General features: G+C 57.6%; 7 protein-coding genes across 7 annotated transcripts; 3 read left to right on the top strand and 4 right to left on the bottom strand.

Moving 5' to 3' along the window:
- Positions 1-2554: 2554 nt before the first annotated feature.
- Positions 2555-4787, top strand: VDBG_08298 (sporulation-specific protein; the record flags this gene model as incomplete). The annotated part of the gene is made up of 7 exons (XM_003001207.1): positions 2555-3402; positions 3451-3541; positions 3596-3685; positions 3744-3835; positions 3888-4145; positions 4202-4315; positions 4373-4787. 7 exons carry the CDS (start codon positions 2555-2557, stop codon positions 4500-4502), a joined length of 1623 nt encoding a protein of 540 aa, XP_003001253.1.
- Positions 4788-5588: 801 nt separating this feature from the next.
- VDBG_08297 (isopentenyl-diphosphate Delta-isomerase) lies at positions 5589-6566 on the bottom strand (the record flags this gene model as incomplete). Its single annotated transcript, XM_003001206.1, has 3 exons — positions 5589-5821; positions 5921-6262; positions 6365-6566. 3 exons carry the CDS (start codon positions 6564-6566, stop codon positions 5589-5591), a joined length of 777 nt encoding a protein of 258 aa, XP_003001252.1.
- Positions 6567-7138: 572 nt separating this feature from the next.
- On the bottom strand, positions 7139-9162 carry VDBG_08296 (multidrug and toxin extrusion protein; the record flags this gene model as incomplete). Its single annotated transcript, XM_003001205.1, has 2 exons — positions 7139-7226; positions 7292-9162. The coding sequence occupies 2 exons, from the start codon at positions 9160-9162 to the stop codon at positions 7139-7141; spliced, it is 1959 nt and encodes a 652-aa protein (XP_003001251.1).
- A 2569-nt stretch (positions 9163-11731) lies between these two features.
- Positions 11732-14635, bottom strand: VDBG_08295 (26S proteasome regulatory subunit rpn-1; the record flags this gene model as incomplete). Its single annotated transcript, XM_003001204.1, has 5 exons — positions 11732-11758; positions 11833-12067; positions 12118-14318; positions 14380-14450; positions 14515-14635. The coding sequence occupies 5 exons, from the start codon at positions 14633-14635 to the stop codon at positions 11732-11734; spliced, it is 2655 nt and encodes an 884-aa protein (XP_003001250.1).
- A 525-nt stretch (positions 14636-15160) lies between these two features.
- On the top strand, positions 15161-16476 carry VDBG_08294 (serine/threonine-protein kinase RIO2; the record flags this gene model as incomplete). The annotated part of the gene is made up of 2 exons (XM_003001203.1): positions 15161-15223; positions 15289-16476. 2 exons carry the CDS (start codon positions 15161-15163, stop codon positions 16474-16476), a joined length of 1251 nt encoding a protein of 416 aa, XP_003001249.1.
- A 1358-nt stretch (positions 16477-17834) lies between these two features.
- Positions 17835-18724, top strand: VDBG_08293 (conserved hypothetical protein; the record flags this gene model as incomplete). The annotated part of the gene is made up of 2 exons (XM_003001202.1): positions 17835-18479; positions 18554-18724. The coding sequence occupies 2 exons, from the start codon at positions 17835-17837 to the stop codon at positions 18722-18724; spliced, it is 816 nt and encodes a 271-aa protein (XP_003001248.1).
- A 391-nt stretch (positions 18725-19115) lies between these two features.
- VDBG_08292 (replication factor-A protein) lies at positions 19116-19661 on the bottom strand (the record flags this gene model as incomplete). The annotated part of the gene is made up of 1 exon (XM_003001201.1): positions 19116-19661. One exon carries the CDS (start codon positions 19659-19661, stop codon positions 19116-19118), a length of 546 nt encoding a protein of 181 aa, XP_003001247.1.
- Positions 19662-19985: the final 324 nt, after the last annotated feature.

Genomic DNA, 19985 nt, shown 5'->3' with positions numbered 1-19985 from the left:
CACGAGCTAGCAGTCTCGCAAAGGACTGCTCTCTGCCACCTAGGAATTGCCCCCCCCCTGTTTGAGACTGAGGCCATTGAGTGCTGGCGATTGGCGACGATGCACGGTGGAAAGACTGCCCGCATGATTGTTGGGAGCTTGTAAAGGTGACAAACCCCGCCGGAGCTGGGTACGTTCGACCTGAAGCACCTCCACTTTCCAGAGAATGGAGGACGGATGCTCTCCCGGGCGATGTGCTCTCCCTAACAGGTCGTCGCCAAGGCTAGCCGGCCATCTGGGCACCACAGAACTGCAGGGGCCGGGGCGTGATGCGCGGCGGTCTTCCATCAGCCAGCCGCAGTGCCGTTTCTCGAATTGGGATCCCCTGTCTCAGGCTACAGAAGAAAGTGAAGAAGAAAAGGAAGCTACTCCTCGGGAGTAGTCTTGATGAGGGCGATCGCTTGGGTGCAACATGGGCAAGGCATGGTAGAAACGCATGCCACCCTCGTGTCGGACCCTTTATAGACACCACATGTGCCTCTCTGTCAACCATCAATTGTTCCGACCGGCTTGCTGCACTGAATCGCACGACTACCTTTTTTTTTGTGACCTATCACTACTCTAAACGGCGTTCTGCTTTGAGGTGCTGAAGGAGTATTCTTAGAAGCAGGTTCAGTGTGACGAAGCCGCAGCATCCATCGTTGATCACCTGGAAACCTGCATCTTCATCGGAAGGTTTGCCCGTTAAACTCGACCGAATCGGCACCAGGGCAAGCGATACGACGAACGACGCTGACGACGGACGACGCGTCTCCATTTAGGCATACATGACTGTTTTTTGGAGTTGCTCGGTAACAAAGAGAAGGACCACGAGGCACCAGTTCCCTGAGGGAAAATAAGTGTCAACATCATCAATTCGTATGTCGGACGTGCTTACCCACATCTTCAACAACAAAGCACCCTAAAGATTGATGCTGCGAACGAACAGAGCAACCTACATTGGTCTCCTTACACAATCATCAGCCTACAGACTTCAACGTGTTGACGAGTAGGTTGATGCTTCTCTTAATTTCATCACACAGCGTTCTGGGTACACGCACTTACGAGTTGCAGATGAGTACATGAAAGGAAGGCACCAACACGCCTGTCGCGTCGTCTTTCCCACAATAACTGCCATAATTGTTTGAAAGCTCGCCGCTGTGATTCTGCAGAGCGGTGTTAGCACAGCATTGGAAAAGCGAGGAAAGAAGCACCGTCAAAAGCTGTCAAGAATTAAACAGCTCCTTTCGCTCTTATCACGATTGTGCGGCCTACCCTCAGGTAGCTGCTGACCGCTCGATCGATTGCCGAAATCATCACCATAAAACCCGAGTATCCAAGAGCGTGCATCAGGAAGGCGAGTCCAGCAAGGTCTACCCAACAGCTTCATGGGGGGAAAGAAGTATCGCACCTGACCCTTCCTGTCCCTGGCATCTGGCGCCACTCCACAAGCCCAATCGTCTTCCTTCTCCTGGCTCAACGCCTCTCCTTCTTGCCCGCCATCCTGGACAGCATCCTGCCAACATACTTCCTTTCACTTCTTCTCTCTTTCATAAGGTAGGAAGCCGAAGGTGCTTTCTCAATCTGCAAGTCTCAAGCCTTGCTGGCTGGCATTCTTACGAATTCATTGGTGAATCCATTGCCATCACCATTGGCATTGCCATTTCCGTTGTCAGTGCCATCATCATCATCATCGCCGTTACCACCCCATTGCAACCAGGCACAGCCCAGTAATAGTTACCTAGGTAAGTCTTTCCCGGATTTGAGAGCCAGCATAATGTGCATCCGTCTTCCTTTTCGTCTTGAGCCACCCCCATTGCGTGTTTTCTTTCTTCCTCCTCTCTTCACAGCATCACCGCATCCCAGGATCCCCTCTCGTTCTCTCAGCCATTCTCTTCGACTCGATTGCTCCTCCGATAGCTCGTCCTATCTTTTTTTACTGATCACTCGCTTCATCACAGAGTCTTTGGTAGCAGCATCCGTCCTCTCCAATTCTCGGACGCCCGCTCAACAAATTACCGCCTCCCACGCCAGATTGTGATTGGTGAGTCCTCCATTGTCCCACCTATCCTTTCTGTGGACAGCTCGCTCTTCCTTGCTTCCTGTTCTCTTTTCTGAACCATGTGTTTTCTGCTGTGTTGTTGTTGTTGGTATTGTTCACCGGGTACCCTGTTCACTGCAGAACATGAGACCACCCGACCTAGTGTTCACCCCTTTTTTGCTCTCATCAATTATCACAAGTGCCGCCTGTCGTCCATCTCCGCCTTTTCTGCCATGGTCATTATACTCATCCCGGATCGTCCTGGGTGATATGCTGACAGTCGGTGCACAAACTTAGATCTCGCAGATCCGACATTTTCATCCACGACACGAGCTCGTTCAGTGCTTCAAAAGAAATAGTGAGCCTTCACGTGCTGACAGAACTGAGCGTCCACGCATTGCGGATCTTGCCAACCCCCTGCGTTCTAGTACCACGAATGAGCGCTAATTCAATCTTTGGACAGACCGTCTCGCCATGTCTTATCAGACATCTGCCATGGACCCCAAGCATGCGGCCACGTATCATGGCGGCGGCGGCCACGGCCACCAGTACAGCGAGAACATCGCTAGTGATCCCGTTCACAACGCCATCAGCCAGTTCCAGAACATGACTCTTGGCCATCCTGCCATGGGCCAGATGAATACCGGAATGCCGTACATGGTACCTCAGACCCAGGAAGGCCCTTACATGCTGGCTCACATTGCTGCTGGACACATTGGCCTTGACCACCTCGGACACCCCAATCCTTACGGACATGCCGGTGCCTATCACATTGCTCCCGTCGGCGGCTCTTATGCTCCTTACCCCATGATGCCTTTCACACCTGGTCGTGCTGCTGCTCTCCAGGACCGCACCAATCGTGCTGGCCACAGCGAGGCCCCTGGACTCGAGAATCGACGTGGTTCCTACTCCACCAACGAGTCCACTCCTGCTACGCCCTTCTACCAGACCATGGCTAAGCATGATCACGGTCCTCGGGTCGCCGTTCATGACCGGTCGACATACACGACCCCTTCGCCCCAGCAGCTTGGACCTATCAATGTATTCCCTGACCCTGCAGTGAAGCAGAACGTCATTGCTATCCCGGTTGACCGCAACCTGGATGAACTTCTCCGCCAGGACCCTCCGATTCCCAAGGCTGTCCCAGCCGTCTTCACCCCCGCTGCGCAGATGAAGTCACTCGACCAAAGTCTGGAGAACCGCATTCCCGGCAATCGCAATGTCTACATTCGTGGTTTACACCCCACCACCGATGACGAGCTGCTCTTCCATTATGCTGCTCGCTTCGGAGACGTTGAAACCTCCAAGGCGATCATAGACACTTCAACTGGTGCCTGCAAGGGGTAAGTATTGTGCGTGTTTTACAGAGCATTCATTTGACACCTGTACAGCTTTGGCTTTGCCAAATTCTATGACGCCCGGGATTCCGAAGTGTGCATTCGTGGCTTCCATCGCCTTGGATACGAGGTCGGCTTTGCGCGTGTAAGCTATTCACTCCCCCTTTATGGTTATTTTGTGTCTGATGACTATCTTTAGGAGTCGTTCAACTCTCGTCTCAAGGCAGAGGGCGATGAGGGATCGACCAACCTCTACATCTCAAATCTCCCTAAGAGCCTGACAGAAGTCGTAAGTCATATTGAATCAGCTCGTGGTGACACTTGCCTTTCCGCTTACACAATGACAGGAGCTGGGTGCCATTTTCATGGGTTACACCATCTTGTCCAGCAAGATCTTGCGCGACAGCATGGGCAACAGCCGCGGTGTTGGCTTCGCTCGGTATGGTAGCCTGCACTTTTTTGTCCACAAACACATCTGACACTGATCGCAGTTTTGAATCACGCGATGTTTGCGACGAGGTTATCAAGGAGTATAATGGCATTGGCGTCGGCGACGAGGGTCTTTTGATGAACATTCGCTACGCCGACACTCCCTCGCAGAAGGAGCTGAAGCGTGTGACTGCTGAGCGCCGCCAATTCCGTACCAATGAGTACAATATCGGTGCCTACGGCACCCCTCTCGTTGGAATGCAGCCCAACATGTATAATCAGCCTGCATGGAAGCGTTCCATCCCTACCTCGTCTACTACGTGGGTTAATTTCCTCTCTGCATCTGTCAATTGGTGATGCTAATCTCGTCAAACAGGACCTCGGCCCATCGTAGCCTTCAAGGCATGGATCGCAGCACAGATCGTGATGTCTCGTCATCCGGCTCTAAGAACCATGATGCTGGCAGTGTTCACGGACATGGACAGGCCCAGTACAGCTCCCGTCATAGACATTTGAGCATACTTTGAATGCTGACAAGCTGCCGTAGGTCTGCCGCCGAGGCCACCCTGGTCGCGATCGCCTCTTCGGAGGACGGCAACGAGCTCGCCACGACGCCTGCCAAATCCAAGACGATTGTCAACAGCACGCAGTCATCTCCAGCCGTCAAAAGATCGTGAGTAAGTTGCATCAAAGTGTTTTTTTGGGAGTATATGAAGCATTATGGGCTGTGAAATGCCTGGTGTGTGGACATGAACTGGCGGTTAACAGCTTTTGCTCTGTTGGAAGGGCGAGCCCTGGCGTCGCGGATAATTGGCAGTATCATTGTGATCACGGAACATGATTTTGTTCTGAGATAGTTGATAGTCTTGAGGCATTGTGCTTACTTGGGGCATGTTCGCCCCGCCTGTACTTTAGCGTTTCCTGGCCAGACAAGCCAAGGCAGAAGAGACACTAATATCGTCACCCTCGTTCCCAGTTCTGCAGATAGTGTTGGTCGGCGACGGTTGCGTTGAAGTCCATTACTCTGGACCTCAAGAAAAAACGTAAGGCTCGATGTCATTGATCTGGCAGGAAGGCGAAACGTAGCCATGTTATTATTCTTTGAGCCATCGGCTGCCATGTGGTTGGTCTCGTGGATCGCTTCGCACGGAATGACGACTGGAATAGGGCTCCCCTCAGTTGCGTAGCGTCTGTAAGGATGACCATACCCTGAGAAGCTGTGCTTGAGGCGGACTGTCTGATGAGGGGTATGGCGTGCTTGTATTTGAAGAGTATGTATGCTTCGGCGGCTCAGTTCGCGACTTGGCAACACAGGACTCAACCAAGAGAAGAGACCAGCGAGAAGCCGGCGCCATTTGAATCTCGTTTCTGAATCAGTTGATGTATTGGGCTGGCTTCCCCGGCAGCAGACATGCTGGGGGAGGATGCTATGTGCGGGTGGTACGTGTTTTGAAAAGGGGGGATATCAAGCGATCAGACGAATACTATAGCAAAATAAGATGTTAGCAGATGCCACCTCCCTGGCGCTCGGGTCATGCGGGCATCCATCGTCGGTCCCCCTTTCACATGACTCTGCGTGCCGCGTCCCTTTTCCACCGCCCTTGATGCCATCCTCTCGTCTCCGGCGGTCCTCCCTCTCCTTTCCCGCTCCACCTTTGTCAAGATCGTACCGAGGCCGTTTCTTCGTCTCTTCCTTCTCTTGTAGGGGAGCAGTTTCTCCTGTTGACCCCCCCCACCCCCCCCCCCAAAAAAAAGAAGGCAGATCACATGCGGCGGATCTCCTGCTCGTTCATGTACGGTTCGAGGCCGGCGTCGAGGTGCGCCCACCACTCGAACAGCATGGTCTCGCAGATGAGCTTGAACCAGGGAGTGAAGACGAGCTTGGGGTCCTGGAAGAGGGCCTTGAGCTCGTCGGGCGAGACGTACTGCGTGGCCTGGACCTCGTTCTTGTTGACGTCGAGGGTGACGTTGGCCTTGATGAAGAGGATGTAGTCGACTTGGGTGCCTGTCAGCCGTCGCTCTCTAGCAAACACAACAGGAGAGGGGGGGGGGAGAAAGGCAGACAGAAGGGGAAGAAGAGGAAGGGGGTACATACTCTCGTGCTTCACCCCACTTGCCGTCGCTGGGGCGCCTTGTAGTGGATGCGGGTCAGGAAAGCGGAAGAGCTCGGTGGGCACCTGCTCGATCGGGATGCCGAGCTCGTGCTCGAGCTTGCGCTGGGCGGCGCGCTTGACGCCGGCGACGGCGTCAGCGAGGGCGACGCCGCCCTCGCCGGGGATGCCCAGCGGGTGCGAGCAGCACGTGTTGGTCCACATGTCGGGGAAGGTGATCTTCTCCGAGGCGCGCTGCTGCAGCAGCAGGCGGTTCTGGTCGTCGAAGAGGAAGACGGAGAAGGCGCGGTGCAGGAGGCCCTTGTCGATGTTGGTCATGAGGTGGCCTGGGCGTTCGAGTGCAGCGGTTAGCCAGAGCTGTCACGCGATGGGTGTGTGTGTGTGTGTATGCAAGGAGGACGGGGGGGACGGGGACGGGGGCGCATTACAGGCTTTCTTGCTGGCGTTGCCGATGGGCTTGTCGTTCTCGTCGAGGACGATGCAGACCTCGTCCATGAGGCGGATCTGCTCCTCATCGTGGCCGGAGAGGGCCTCGGTGCTCGTGTCAATGTCGGGGAACAGGCGCAGGATGGACTCGGCGGTGATGGGGTCCGCAGACGTGGTCGTGGTCGTGGTCGTGGTGGTCGACATGGCTGCTTGCTTCGGGGCAAAGGCCGGTAGGCGTTCTAGACGAAAACGCAGAGAGAGGCGAGAAGGAGGAGAAGAAACACGCAATCGGCGAACAGCAGGTGGGCGGGCGAGCTTTTTGTGCGCCTGCGGTGAGGGAGTTCGTGGTGTTCGCTTTTTATCGAAAGGGGAGAATCACCAAGCACGTCGAATAAGGTACAGCCCAGGAGGAGGGGTCGAGCCGTCCAGTGTTGGCCCCCGCGTTCAATGGCCCGCCGCCGCCCCCAATTTTCCGTTTTTCAGCGCCGCGGACCCCTGACGGTACCTTATCGCACTAGCTGCCCCTCTCGACGTTTGACCCGATAAGAACCGAAGACGGGCATCGGTAAGTGTACAGAAGTCAGTGTAGCCTCCATGTAACGCTGGTCGAGCAAAATGACGAACATCAGGGGGGAAAGGGTTAAGATCTTCAGTCCAATTGCTATGTCCAAGAATGTTTGATGCTCATTCGTACCGCTACGGAATCGCGTGAAACAAGAGGAGTGATCCATGCACACATGACCATGCCAGATTCTTCTCCGTCCCAAATTGAGACATCACCCAGCGGCGTTGCGCCTCTCGGCCTCCCGCGCAGCCCTGTGCCAGTCGGTGAGGTATACAAAGGTGTACTCAATCACAGACACACTAGAATTTGCAATTAGCCTTGGTCATCTCATCATCATGCGTCCCGGAAAAAGAGGTGAACTCACAGCAGCAGTCCGATGGTGACGCCGAACCACAGGCCAGACAGCTTCCAGCCGAGCCCAAAGGCCGTGCCCAGCGACACGGGCAGCGCGATGAGGTAGTAGACGGAGATGCCGGCGTAGCCTCCGATGGAGGGGCGCCCGATGCCGCGCAGCAGGCCGTGGGCGCCGGTGCTGAGGCCGTCGAAGACCATCATGGCGGCGCAGATGGGCAGCACGGCGGCGACAATCTCAATGACCTCGTCGTCGTCGGTGAAGAGCAGCGGCAGGTGGTAGCGCAGGGAGCTGAAGAGGATGAAGTTGAAGACGCCTGAGGTGAGGGCGGCTATGGTGGCGACGCGGCCCGTCGTCTTGGCGGCGTCGACGAGGCCGGCGCCGATGAGGTTGGCGATGCGGGTCGAGGCGGCAATGGAGATGGGGAAGGGGATCTGGTAGCTGATGGCCGTCAGGGTGACGAGCACGCTCTGGGCGGCGAGGTAGCTGGCGCCGAAGCGGCTCGAGAAGAGCGTCAGGACCTCGAAGGCCATGTACTCAGCCTGGATCATGATCATGCCCGGCAGCGCGAGCCACAACATGGCGCCCCAGTTGCTGAAGGCGCGGCGGCTGAAGCCGCCCCAGCACTGGCGGCCGTCGACGAAGCGGACGTAGAGCAGCAGGCACAGCGGCAGCAGGTTCTGGGTGATGGTCGAGGCGATGGGCGCGCCGATGTAGCCGAGCTCCATGTGCCAGACGAGGAACCAGTTGATGAAGACGTTGAAGGGCGCGACGACAAGGAGGACCCAGGTCGTCGCCTGGAAGAGGCCCTGCGCCTGCACGAAGCGCTTGCCGCCCTCAAAGCAGACAAAGGCGGGGCCGCCGAAGATGAGGACGCGCAGATACTGGCCCACGAGGCGCGCCGACTCGGGCTCGGGGATCATGAGGGCCAGCACGGCGTCCGAGTGGTACCACAGCACAGCGACGGGGAGGAAGGAGAGCAGCAGGAAGAAGATCATGCGTTGCAGCTGCAGGCCGACGAGGTGGCGGTGGCCGGAGCCGTAGGCCTGGGCGCAGAGCGTGTCGAGCGAGGTGGCGAGGCCCTGGAAGGGCGCGTAGCAGGTGATGGTCGCCGTCATGGTGGCGAGGCTGACGGCGCCGAGCTCGAGGCGGCCGATGCGGCCGACGGTGAAGATGGACACGACATTGATCGAGTACTGCAGCATAAAGGTGCCGACCAGGGGCAGAGCGTAGGAGATGATGGTCTTGGCCTCGCGCTGCCACGTCGTGCGTAGGGTGCCCGAAGCGACAGCCGCTTCCCATTGCTCTGTCAGGTTCTCGGGGCCGTCGGCGGCGGCGGCGGCGGCGGCATGTGCGCTGCTGCTGGCCGCTGCAGCTGGCGTGTCGGCGCCGACGAGCAGGGGCGTCGCCTCGTCCGGCGTCTCTTCGTCGTCCTGCGTCTGCCGGGGCACCTTTGTGCTGAAGAGACGGCGGTACGCCCTGCGATAGAACGGCTCGTCTGGGCCCCGCGGCCTCTTGGGCGGCAGCACATGATTGTCCCGTAACAGGCTCCTCTCGGCGTCACGGCTCTGCTTCTTCTCGACACGTGTGAGAAATGGGGTGCTTTCGGGGTTGGTCTGCGGATTCATGACGGGCCTCGATGTGCCATAGGCGACGCCGCTGGGTCGACGGTACAGCGTTGGCCCTTCGTCAGCGGACAAGTCGCTGTCCGAGTCGATGGCATTGTCCATGGCGTCGTCGTCCTCGGAGAGCTCGGCCAGATCGCGTGCGACAATATCCTCGGCGCGCGGCGTGCCGATCCAGGATCCTCCGCCAGTCCATGATGAGGAAAAGGGATGTTCACGGCTCGAGGCCTTGGGCGGTATGGGACGGCCATCGGCCATGGCTATGGCTGTCGAGGGGTCCGGATGAAGAGACAAATGACGTGAGCTGAGCGCGGTGAGGTCCAAGGTTCGCGAGAGGGCGCACGTGAAAGAGCGAGAGAGAGAAGAGGAGGCTGTCAAAGGCTCAGTTGTCAGGAGAGCATCATCGATGGTGGAGGCTGGCGACGCAAAAGCAAAGCAGTGTGACTCAAAGTTGAGACGCCAGACGGGAAGAGCAAGATGAAGAGGCCCCTGATAGAACGATCAGGTGTGAAGCCAACGAGTAAGACGGGAAGGAGGTCGGGCAAGTTGCATTGAGTCAATAGATCTCGGGGAAGCACCCCACGGATGGCCCACCAGGCCATGCAGCTAAGAGCGTTGGATGTGAGCGACGATGTCGATGTTGGGGTTAGCTTCAGCCTGGCTCTGCACTGGACACAGGACTGGACCAGGACTGGACCAGGGCCTGGCACCGTTCTGCGGGGCGTTGGACGGCCCGTGACTAACGGCCCACCGTTTCTAACGTCCTTCTGTAGTGGGCCCGTCAGTCTCAATTGCAGTGAAGGCATTGCGTCAAAGGAGCCTCGACTCATTTGATGATGCACCCTATAGATCCTCACTCGGACTAGGACCACCGTTCGAGGACCACACCGAGTGAGAAGACCCTATATGTCTAACTAAAACGAAACCCAAAGCCCATCTCACGCCTTTCTTTTCGCCTCCCCCCCCCCTTCCTCCCTGGGGTGGAACAACCTGAGAGACTTCCCACTCCATATCAAGCCTCCCTGCCATGCTCGCATGCTAACGATCGGGCTTTGGACCTCGATTGCTGCGCCAGAAATTGCCCCCATGGGACATTTGAAGCCCCCTCTGGATCTCCTGATCAAGAGATTCTTGGACCAAAACTCTATACTCCCCAGAGGTTTGTTGGACATGTCGAGACATCCTTCAGCCAGCCATTCGCCGCGGCGAGCCAGGTCCAGTGTAGGATACGTAGCATGACACGACACGGGTTCGGGCACCACGTTGGAACGGGCACAGGACAGCGGACGCCAGGGGCCACGAAAGCGCCTCCGTCAAATTCGCTGACACCACGTTGTCTTGCCAATGCTCTGCGTGAGTGGCTACGTCAGGAAGCACCGTCAACGGCAAGATGCGTCATGTGCACGAAACATAGGGCATGCGTTGGGTACTGATAATTCGATTTGTATGACAGGTAGCAAGATACCCGCTGCCCGTGGCATGACGAGTGAGCCAGACGCGACTACCTCTGTAGAGGATGTGCCGACGACGTCTCGACTCGGTCCTTCCTTGGACGACAAAGAGAAAGACGACACAGCCCTTGCGTCCATAGTGCCCAAAACCGCCTCCGGCATCCCCGTGACAGAACAGAACAGCGTCGGCGTATCGAGGACCTGTGAGAGAATCACCATGTCAGTGTCGAGTTTGCGTCGACGAGGGCTAGAGTCCTGACCTGTGCCGCATGTCGAGGCAGCTTGCGGCCTACTGCTTCTGCTGTTCCAGCTGGGCGACTCTGTTTTCGAGACTGGCGATTGTTTCTCTGATCTTGAGACGCTCCTGGCAGTGGAATTCGGGGACCCTGCAGCCTCCCGAGTTTCTGAACTGACGCTCCTCTACTGCGTCGGGTTGAGGGGTCGCCAGTGCAGTGCCGATGCACAGGAGGAGTAGGGTCGCTGTCGCTTTCATCTTGAGTATGAGTGAGGAAATGGCAGGGTTGATGGATGATGAGTGCTTGGTGTTTGTTGAATGAGAAACCGATCCCAATAGGGCTGCTGTCATCGCCTTTTATATATCCTGAGCGGGCTCTCAGGCGCGAGAGCACGGCCTGTCATGGCCGAACGCGACAGCCGGCCGGCAGAGACTCCAAACTGGAGTATCGCGCTCCCTACAGCACCAGTACGAAGTCGCACCTCTCAGACAAAGGCGTCAGTCGGCCCGCTGGCCAGGACAGGGGATAGGCCAGGCACCCTATGAGCCTGTCGAAGGACTGACTGTTGTCTGTGTAAAATCGTGCCCGACATCTCACGCGCATGTTGGATCACCGGGGAGATCCATGCCGAACACGGTACGGCCCGGGACGCCTCTCCATCGAAGGCTGGCTGACTTGAGATTGTTGACTCAGCTTCCAATGCATGAGCAACCCTGCCCTGGCGGCGTGTTTCGCAAGATGGAGTCGTTCACATACCCGGCCGCCATGCTCGCGACACAGACAGAAAGATGCCGGATCATCATGACGTTCTAGAGAACGACTTGGCTGGGCTAGCTTATCGCAGCCAGCGCTGTCCACACCAGGGCTTTCTTTCGTGCCACAGGATAGGCCGAACGGGCATTGCAAGCAACGGACGACGCAGCATCATCACGACTGTCAGCCTCAATGAACGTCTATCATGGTCAATTGCCCTCGGTGCGGCTCTCTGTGTGAGGCGCAACCCGTCACAATTACATGTATTATACAGCATGTCGCGCCAGGGGACCCGCAAGATGCCCAGACCCCTTTGTGTCTCCCGCCAAAAAAACCAAACCGAATCATTCGTCCAGCCGCCCTTCTCCCCCCTGCAAAAGCCGGCTACTATTTGGCACCCTCCCAGTCAGGGTTCTGTTGGTCCGGATTAGCAATTGTTTCTCTTGCTTTATTCGAGTCTGAGACCCGATGAACGGGGCTGTGCTTACCTTCTTGAGAATGACGAGACCCTCCAGCGTGCTGTTCAGGCTGATGTACTCCTCGTCTTCAAGCTCCGCCCGCTCACCGTACGCCAGCACGACGGGCGTGCTCTGCGTCTGCCAGCCCGTGATGGTCTTGGGACGGCCGGCCTGGCCAACGACATCCACGGCCTGGCGACGCGGACGTTGACCTTGAGAGGCTTGAGGTCCTCGCCCAGCGTGACCAGGAACCTGGGGTGCATGGCTGTCACCAGGAAGTAGAGCAGGTAGTGCGAGTCTGACGTGATGAATGACTTGGCATCAATCATGGCCACGAGCACCGCCAGGATACCACCAGCCGACACGCGTGAGAGCACCTGCCTGTCGGTGTGGAAGGGGTTGACTGACATGGTACCCTTGCCCATGTGCAAGAGGCCCTGTGCGATGCGCACCATGAAGAGAGACTCCTGGTCGCGGTGGTAGAAGCTGGCGAGCTGTCGCAGGAGCTGCGCCAGTCTCGCGTTGTTCGTGCCCGCACCCAAAAGACCCATGGCGAAGATGGCATTGATCGCAACGTCGCTGTCATTGTCGTGGCTGTATCGTGAGAGGGTGTCGTAAATCTTCATTTGCGGGTTGCTTGGGCTGATCAGACCCAGCGCCAGGGGCACGGCGCGCCTGATGTTCGGCTCGCCGTAGTGCATCAGGTGTCCGAAGTGTCGCAGGACCATCTCCTGGCCGACATCCTCGCCCATGGCCACAAGCGCAATACCCAGAACAGCGTACGCTTGCGTGAGCTCATCACCCTTCTTCTCTTCGGCCTCCTCCATGTGCTCGTTGCAGATGTGCAGCAGCTCCTGGATCTTGAGGACGGCACCCGTACCAGCCCAGGCGCAAATCTCAGCCAGGACAGCGGTAGGCTTGGACATGGGATGGTCGACAGCCTTGAGAGTCTCCAGGATGACATCCACCTCCTCCTGGCGGCCGAAGAAGAGCAGGCCCAGGCCAAGGGCCATGAATCTGGTCCACTTGGAGGTGAGCTGGTCCCTGCGCTCATCATCAAGCATAGTGGTGACGATCGCCTCGCTGACCTCGGGGTTGGAAGAGCCAACAAAGATCAGACCGCAAGACAGCGCGGCCATGGCAGAAATGCGCATCTCAACGGAGGAGTCGGTGATGATGGGAAGAAGAATCTCGAGCAGGTCCTCCTTATTGGAACCTGCGTAGGACAGACCAAGACCCATGAGACAGGCGGTGGTGACCAGAGGGTTCGTATCCGGGTTCCTCAGCTTATCATTGTCGCCAAGGAGGGCCAGAGCAGGCTCGCTGTCCAGGCGCACACCGGTGTTCGTAATGCCGATTGCCAGCATGGCGCCGGCCATGATCTCGGGCTCTTGCGCGTAGGTGTACTTGTCAATCTTATCGAGCGCATTCTCAACATCCCACTGAAGAAGAGTGCCCAACGAGGCAACCGTCGACATCATGCCGTCGCCTTTGGTCTTCCAGACCCAGCTCTCCTTGTCTTCCTCCACGAGCATCATCTTATCGTTTCCGAAGCCAGCGTTGACGAAGCCGTTTACAAAGGCTGCTGCAAGGTTGTGTCGTGCAGAGTCGAGGTTCGTCATACCGGCAACGCGGCTGCTCTCGAGGTGGCTCTTGTAGATGTCCTCTGTCGTCTTGGGCTCGAGAATGTTGAGCTCCTTACCGAGGGACTTGAAGTGCTCCGACAACTTAATGTTCGTGAGCGAATCCTGAAGCTCCTGGTCATCGCCCACAATCTCGTCAGGAAGCTCGAGCATGATGCGCTGGCGCGCGACCAGGAAACCGAGCTGCTTCTTCAGTGCAGGGTCCTGTGCCTTGTCGAAATCGGCCTTGATGAGATCAATATCGTTCAGTCGAATGGCCAGCACCATAGCCTGCGTATACTGCTTGTACGTGATGTAGATATCGTGGGCCGTCTTGAGGAAGAGCTCGTTGTCTGGGTACGTGAGGAGGTTGACCATGCTGACCATGTACAGGCACACGCGGGCATACGTGTTCTCGTCGACATAGTTGGGCAGCTGCTCGATAATCTCGAGCTCGCTCATGAGATCGACGGCATCGGCCTCTCCGTTACTTTGCAAGAACGTAGGCACGAGAATGAGGGCGAGATCGACCAGATCCTTCGTGTCCTCATCTGCGACTATGCGCTTCCCGTAGACCTCTCCGATCTCCAGAGCCAAGTGGCGCGAGTACTCGTGGCCCCATGAAATAATGTCTGACGATGGCGCGAGAAGTCGATACTTCAGGGTGTCCTGTCTCTCTTCGTCTGAGAAGGTCATGCCGATCACGGAGAGGACATCGGCGAGAGACGTCTTGTCGTCACCCTCTGGCCAGTCTTCTTGGAGCTTCGTCAAAGTCTCGTAGTGCGGTCGCAGGAATTTCAATGGTTTTGGTACGGCGGTCATTGAAGAAGTTGAAGTCTTGATAGATGTCTTCATGGCCTCGAGAGCCGGTTTGTAGAGGGACGCATCGGATTCCTAGCCATCTCGTTAGTGCGTGCGGGCTACGCTGACGAAGAAGAGGTGGCTAGTGACATACAGTCAGACGCTCAACCAGCATGTCAAGCTCGTTCTTCAGTTGCTGGTCCTCCTCGCTGAGCTCCTCTGCCGCTGCAAACAGGTCAGTCAGCCAACGCCGGCGCGGTCTCGTCACCGACTATCTGTGAGCTCTTACAGTCGATGATCTTGCCATCCTCCTTCTTGCCGTTCGCAACAGGCTTGTCACTCTTGGGTTCTTCAACGGCCTTGCCCTTGCCCTTGTCGGCGGCCGTGGGCTTCTCAGGATCCGGGGCCATGATGTTCGACTCTTGCGGTGGTTGTAGGGCGGGCAGGGATCGAATGAGGGGCGCAGTTGCGTAACAGGACTAGGTGCGAGAACTTTCCGAGCGCCGAGTCGCTCTGTTCAAGTCTGCTGGTCCGGGGGTATACGATGGTAGCGACGTGAGTGTTCGTGTGAAGGCGAGCAAAGTGAGGAATGACGGTGGACGGTGATGATGGAAGGCAATGGAGCTTTCTCAAGCTCCGTAACAACAGCTACTGCGTTACGCGAGCCTTGCCGCCTGCCATCGCTGGACCGTGCATTGGCAGGGAGCTGGAGAGTCGAAGTCACGTGGATTTAGTCAGCACAGAAGGAGTACCCACACACCCCTCAGCAGGACCTGGATGGGTGCGCTTATCGATACCAGCCTGAACCCCCACCAACTTTTTTGTGACGCTCTGTGAGAGATCTCGTTGATGAGACTGCAGATCGTTGTTCATCAATCTATATAGGCATCGAGCCAAACTATTTTGAGAATTCGAACGCTTTCAGGCCACGCATCATGAAGCTCGATACCAAGGCACTGCGGTATCTTGCATCCGAGGACTGGAACGTCCTCGCTGCTGTTCGTCCCCATGCCCCAGTCCCCCTCCTTGCCATCTCGTTCTGCCCAACTGACAGGAACTGCAGGTTGAGCGTGGGAGCCGAGACCACGAGCTCGTGCCAACATCACTGATTGAGAAGTATGCTCGCGTAAAGGGCGGTGTCAACGGCGTTCACAGGTCCATCTCGGCCCTCGCCAAAGTTGGTCTCATAGCGCGTGTCAAGGAGGCCAAGTATGACGGATACCGCTTCACATACGGTGGCTTCGACTACCTTGCCCTTCACGACCTCTCAAAACGCAAGGAGATCTACAGCGTGGGAAGCCGCGTTGGCGTAGGAAAAGAGAGCGACATTACGATGGTGGCAGACCATGAGGGCGTTCAGAAGATTCTCAAGATCCATCGCCTTGGACGCATCTCGTTCAGGTCCGTCAAGACAAACCGAGACTATCTCAAGAACCGCCAGTCGGGATCCTGGCAATACCTGTCGCGACTGGCCGCCATGAAGGAGTTTGCATTTATGAAGGTCCTCCGCGAAGAAGGGTTCCCGATCCCGGAGCCTATTGCGCAGTCAAGGCACACGGTTCTCATGGAGTTTGTCGACTCGACTCTGATGCGTCAAATCTCGGCAGTGCCCGACCCGGCGACGCTGTATGGCGACTTGATCGACCTCATCCTTCGATTCGCCAAGCACGGTCTCATTCACGGCGACTTCAACGAATTCAACCTCCTCATCAAGGAAGTGTCTTCCGTCGAGTTCACCGAGGCTGGCGAGGAGAAGGAGACAATCACCCTGGTGCCCATTGTCATTGACTTCCCGCAGATGGTCTCCATGGACCACGTCAACGCCGAGATGTACTTTGACCGCGATGTCAACTGCATCAAGCGCTTCTTCGAACGCAAGTTCGACTTTGTCAGCACAACGCCGGGGCCGTTCTTCAAGGATGCGAAGAAGACGCTGGGGAGGGACGGCGTGCGGCGATTGGACGCCGCTGCCGAAGCGTCCGGCTTCACGAAGAAGATGGCCAAGGATCTCGAAAAGGCGATTCGTGAGCAGGAGACGCTCAAGGAACAGAATGGGGGTCAAGACGATGACGACGATGACGACGACGAAGATGGTGACGAAGACGAGGAGCAGGAGGGTTTTGGCAGCGAAGAGACGGAAAGCACAGCGATAGACGCAGCCGGCAACACACTCGAGCAAGACCGGACACCAGAGACCGAAGAGGTCGACACGCAGAGGTTATCGAAGCTGGCGATTGCAGACGGTACGTAGGCCACGTCGGGCACCCCCCAAAAAAAATGAAAAGCAAAAGTGACGAGTTCCACGCATCAACCCTGTTCACCCTGGTGAACAACCCTGAACAAGGTGAAGAGTAAGACATTCGCATCGCCACTCATCACCCGTCCGCCTCATCCTTCCTCGTCCCTGTTCCATCTGCATATGCAGCCCGAGGGCCGTCTGTTTGGCTCAACAATTGCGGATCCAGGCGTGACGGCATCGCCTGACTTCATGCATGCGATATGCTGCCACAAACGTCGGTGGTTCGTCCGCAGCCTTCCCCAACGCCGCTGGCGAGGCGCCTCGCACATTGGCGTCTGCGGACCCCCAACTTGGATTCCGGAGAGCATCAGTGCCACCTTCGCCCTTGGGGGGGGTCGGGTTGACAAAGCTCGGACAGATGGAGCGTTCTTTGAACTACCACCTGGTGGACGCTGCCGAACGTTCAGCCTAGAGGAATGATTCTGAGCGCACAACCATGTGCTGCTCTGCCAGCGAGGCTACGGGACGGTACATCCGCGGCCTCGTCCCGTTGGCGGGACACTCGCGCACGTCCAGCTCGACGCCTCACTCTGCACATCTCTCCAGGCATGGGCTGCTACATCACACATATCCCACGGTGCCGCCTGCAGTGTCATGCTCGTCAGCCATGTCTCCCAGCCTGTCAGATCCCAGGGTCTCTGTCTCTCCGGTCCATCCTGCAGAAAGGGATCGCAGTGGTGACCCGTCAATGGTCATGTTTCACCCGTCCTCGTTCCCCTCTCCGCCGCCTCGTGACACGACCCTCAAGTACATAATGGATTGGTTAGGCTCGGTCATCTGGCTCTCCTTTTGCTTTCTTACCACCTGAGTTTCTTCACGTCTGGATTCAGGAATAGTATAGACCACCGAGTGCTCCTCGCGGGCCTCCTCCATCTGCACACTTCGGTTGTGACATTAACAACAGGATACACGTACCGACTGAGGGATCTCACGATAGTTCAATCCATCACACAACTGCTTCCACCAATACCACCATCTCTACGTCATCGTCAGATCCGCCTGGACGAGTCACCAGTCCCGCCGGCCACCGCTCCACTACATATCGCACATAGCCACCGCCGAGGGCCTCAAAGCCTTGATGTCGGTTGAACTCCGCACAAGCCTGAACTGCCTGCGTCACCCATCCAGGTTCATGCCTGTCTCGAGAACGCAACTCTCGAGAGTCCATACAGGCGACAGTATACAGAATTTACCCAGTGAGACGACAGCCCCATCCGTACTGCCGTGCCTCCCCGTGCCGAAATGCTGACCATGGTGTCTCGCTCCATCGTCAAGACGCAAGTCTCCTGACCGCCTAAGCCGCCACCATCATGGAGACCCCCCTGAGCAAGTCCAGCCTCGCGACCCTCGTCGCCGAGCCGCGCCCGTCGCTCGTGCCCCCGCGCTGGGCGGACACGGTGCGCGCCGTGGCCGTCGCCGAGAGCAAGCAGGCCGGCCTGTCGCTGGCGCACTCGTTCGCGTCCGACGCGTCGAGCCGCTACCTTCTCGACGTCGACGACATGGCGGCCCGCTCGGCCGAGCACAAGTGGAAACTCCACGTCGACATGATGACGTACATCACGACGGCGCACGCCCTCGACGGCCTCGTCACGACCATTGGGCCGGACCACGACGCCGTCGCACTGTGGTGGGTAACGCCCCCCCGGGCTGTGTGTGCTGGACACAAAGCGGCGGAAGGAAGAGAAGCTGACGAAGAAGACAGGGTCCCGCCCGGCAAGGACACGGACGGCTGGCTCAACCTCTTCCGCTCGGGCCTCTGGCGGCTCGCCTACCGGCTGACGCCCGAGGCGCGGAGGCGGTACAACGACGACTTCCTCCCGCTGCTGCACGACGCCAAGGCCGAGGTCATGGGCGCGCGGGACGCCGAGTGCTACTACCTCGTGTACATCGGCACCAAGCCGAACGCGCGCAAGAGGGGGTACGCGGGCAAGCTGCTCAACGACATGATTGCGCGGGTGAGTTTTCTGGCGTTTTCTCGTCAGGCGAGCCGAAAGGCAGGTGGCGGACGTTTGACTGACAGCGCGCGCAGGCCGACGCCGAGGGCCGTCCCATGTATCTCGAATCGAGCTCGCCGGGCAAACAATGCCTTACTACGCCAAAGTTTTGCTTTGAAATTCAAGAAAGGATATTTTACCTCAGGGGCAGCGGTGCGGCCTGTGCCCCTTTTCCATCATTGTGCCGGGAACCCGCAGCTGGGTGAAAGCAGAAAGCCCGTTATACGCTGGCCGTCCAAGGTCCAGATGAAATCCGCCTGCGCTAGGGTGTTCCGGCTGCTTCCCCGTTTTCGTTTGACGTTTTGATCTGTCTTTTGATTTTATGGTGCCTCTGGATCGGTGTGTCTGCTGCGCCGTCTCTTTGTCACATTCGTTCCTGTTTGCTGTGCATGGCATTGCATTTTGGCACCGTCATTACTGCAGAACACTTGTTGCTGGAACAGCTCGATTGGTCATTAGTCTAGACTCGGCCGGTTCAAGGCCTTTCATTCATTCAGGTCATATCGAATGCTATCGCCTCGTGCTCAAAACAAAAACATGATCAAAAATTGTGATCCATACCTTGTCCACGCTGCAGGCATTCCCACCGTGCAAAGGTCACCCGACCGCCACCCGCTCAAATACTCGAGAATGGCCCCACGTCTCATCGTCGATGGTGGTATACACGAGCCCCTGGCCGAGTAGGTCGTCGGCGGCGCCGAGGACGTCGCGCATGCTCATGCCGGCGCCGCTCGCAATGACATTCATGTGCACGCCCTCGTTGCCGCCCGGCGCGTTGACGAGGAAGTTGTACATCTTCTGGCCCATGGGCGTGCACTGGGCGACCTTGCTCGACTGGCCGGTGGCGTGTGATGCGTTGTTGTTGTTGCTGGTGTTGTTGCCGTGGCCGCCGCCGTCGACAAACATGCCGTCGCCGTTGTCCTCGGCCTTGGCACCGCCGAGGGGCCCCTTGGTGAAGAAGAGGTGGACGTAGGTGCTCTCGAGCAGGTGGTAGTTGACCTCGTTGAAGTCGGTGACGGCGCGCAGAAAGTGGGCGCCGACGTGCCTCTTGCCGTTGAAGGACTTGATACGCCCCCAGACGCGGACGTAGGCGTCGAGGTCGACGCCGGAGCCGGAGCCGGGGCCGCCGGCGACGCCGTCCATGAGGTCGTCGTCCTTCTTGTCCGTGTCGACCCACTTCTTGACCTCGAGGGTGGCAGTACCGTCGTCGAGCTTGTAGGTGATGTTGGTGGCCTGGGGGTTGATGGCGCGGACCTGGCCGACGAAGGTGACCTGGGTGACGGTGGCGCCGTCAATCTTGAAATCGGCGCCGGGGTAGGCCTCTTCGGCGTCGAGGATCTGCTTGATGGTGACGGGGCGCAGCGACTCGTCCTGGTAGCCCTGTACGTCCGTTGACTTTGTGAGCTGGGTGCAACAGAGAGCGAGGGGGAAACGTGGAGGGGAGACAGTACCTTGCCGCCGCCCTGG

This window comes from Verticillium alfalfae, genomic scaffold (genome assembly GCF_000150825.1).
Source record: "Verticillium alfalfae VaMs.102 supercont1.12 genomic scaffold, whole genome shotgun sequence".
Classification (NCBI taxonomy): Eukaryota; Fungi; Ascomycota; class Sordariomycetes; order Glomerellales; family Plectosphaerellaceae; genus Verticillium; species Verticillium alfalfae.
The sequence above is the reverse complement of the archived record's forward strand: the minus strand, read 5'-3'. Positions and strand labels throughout refer to the sequence as shown.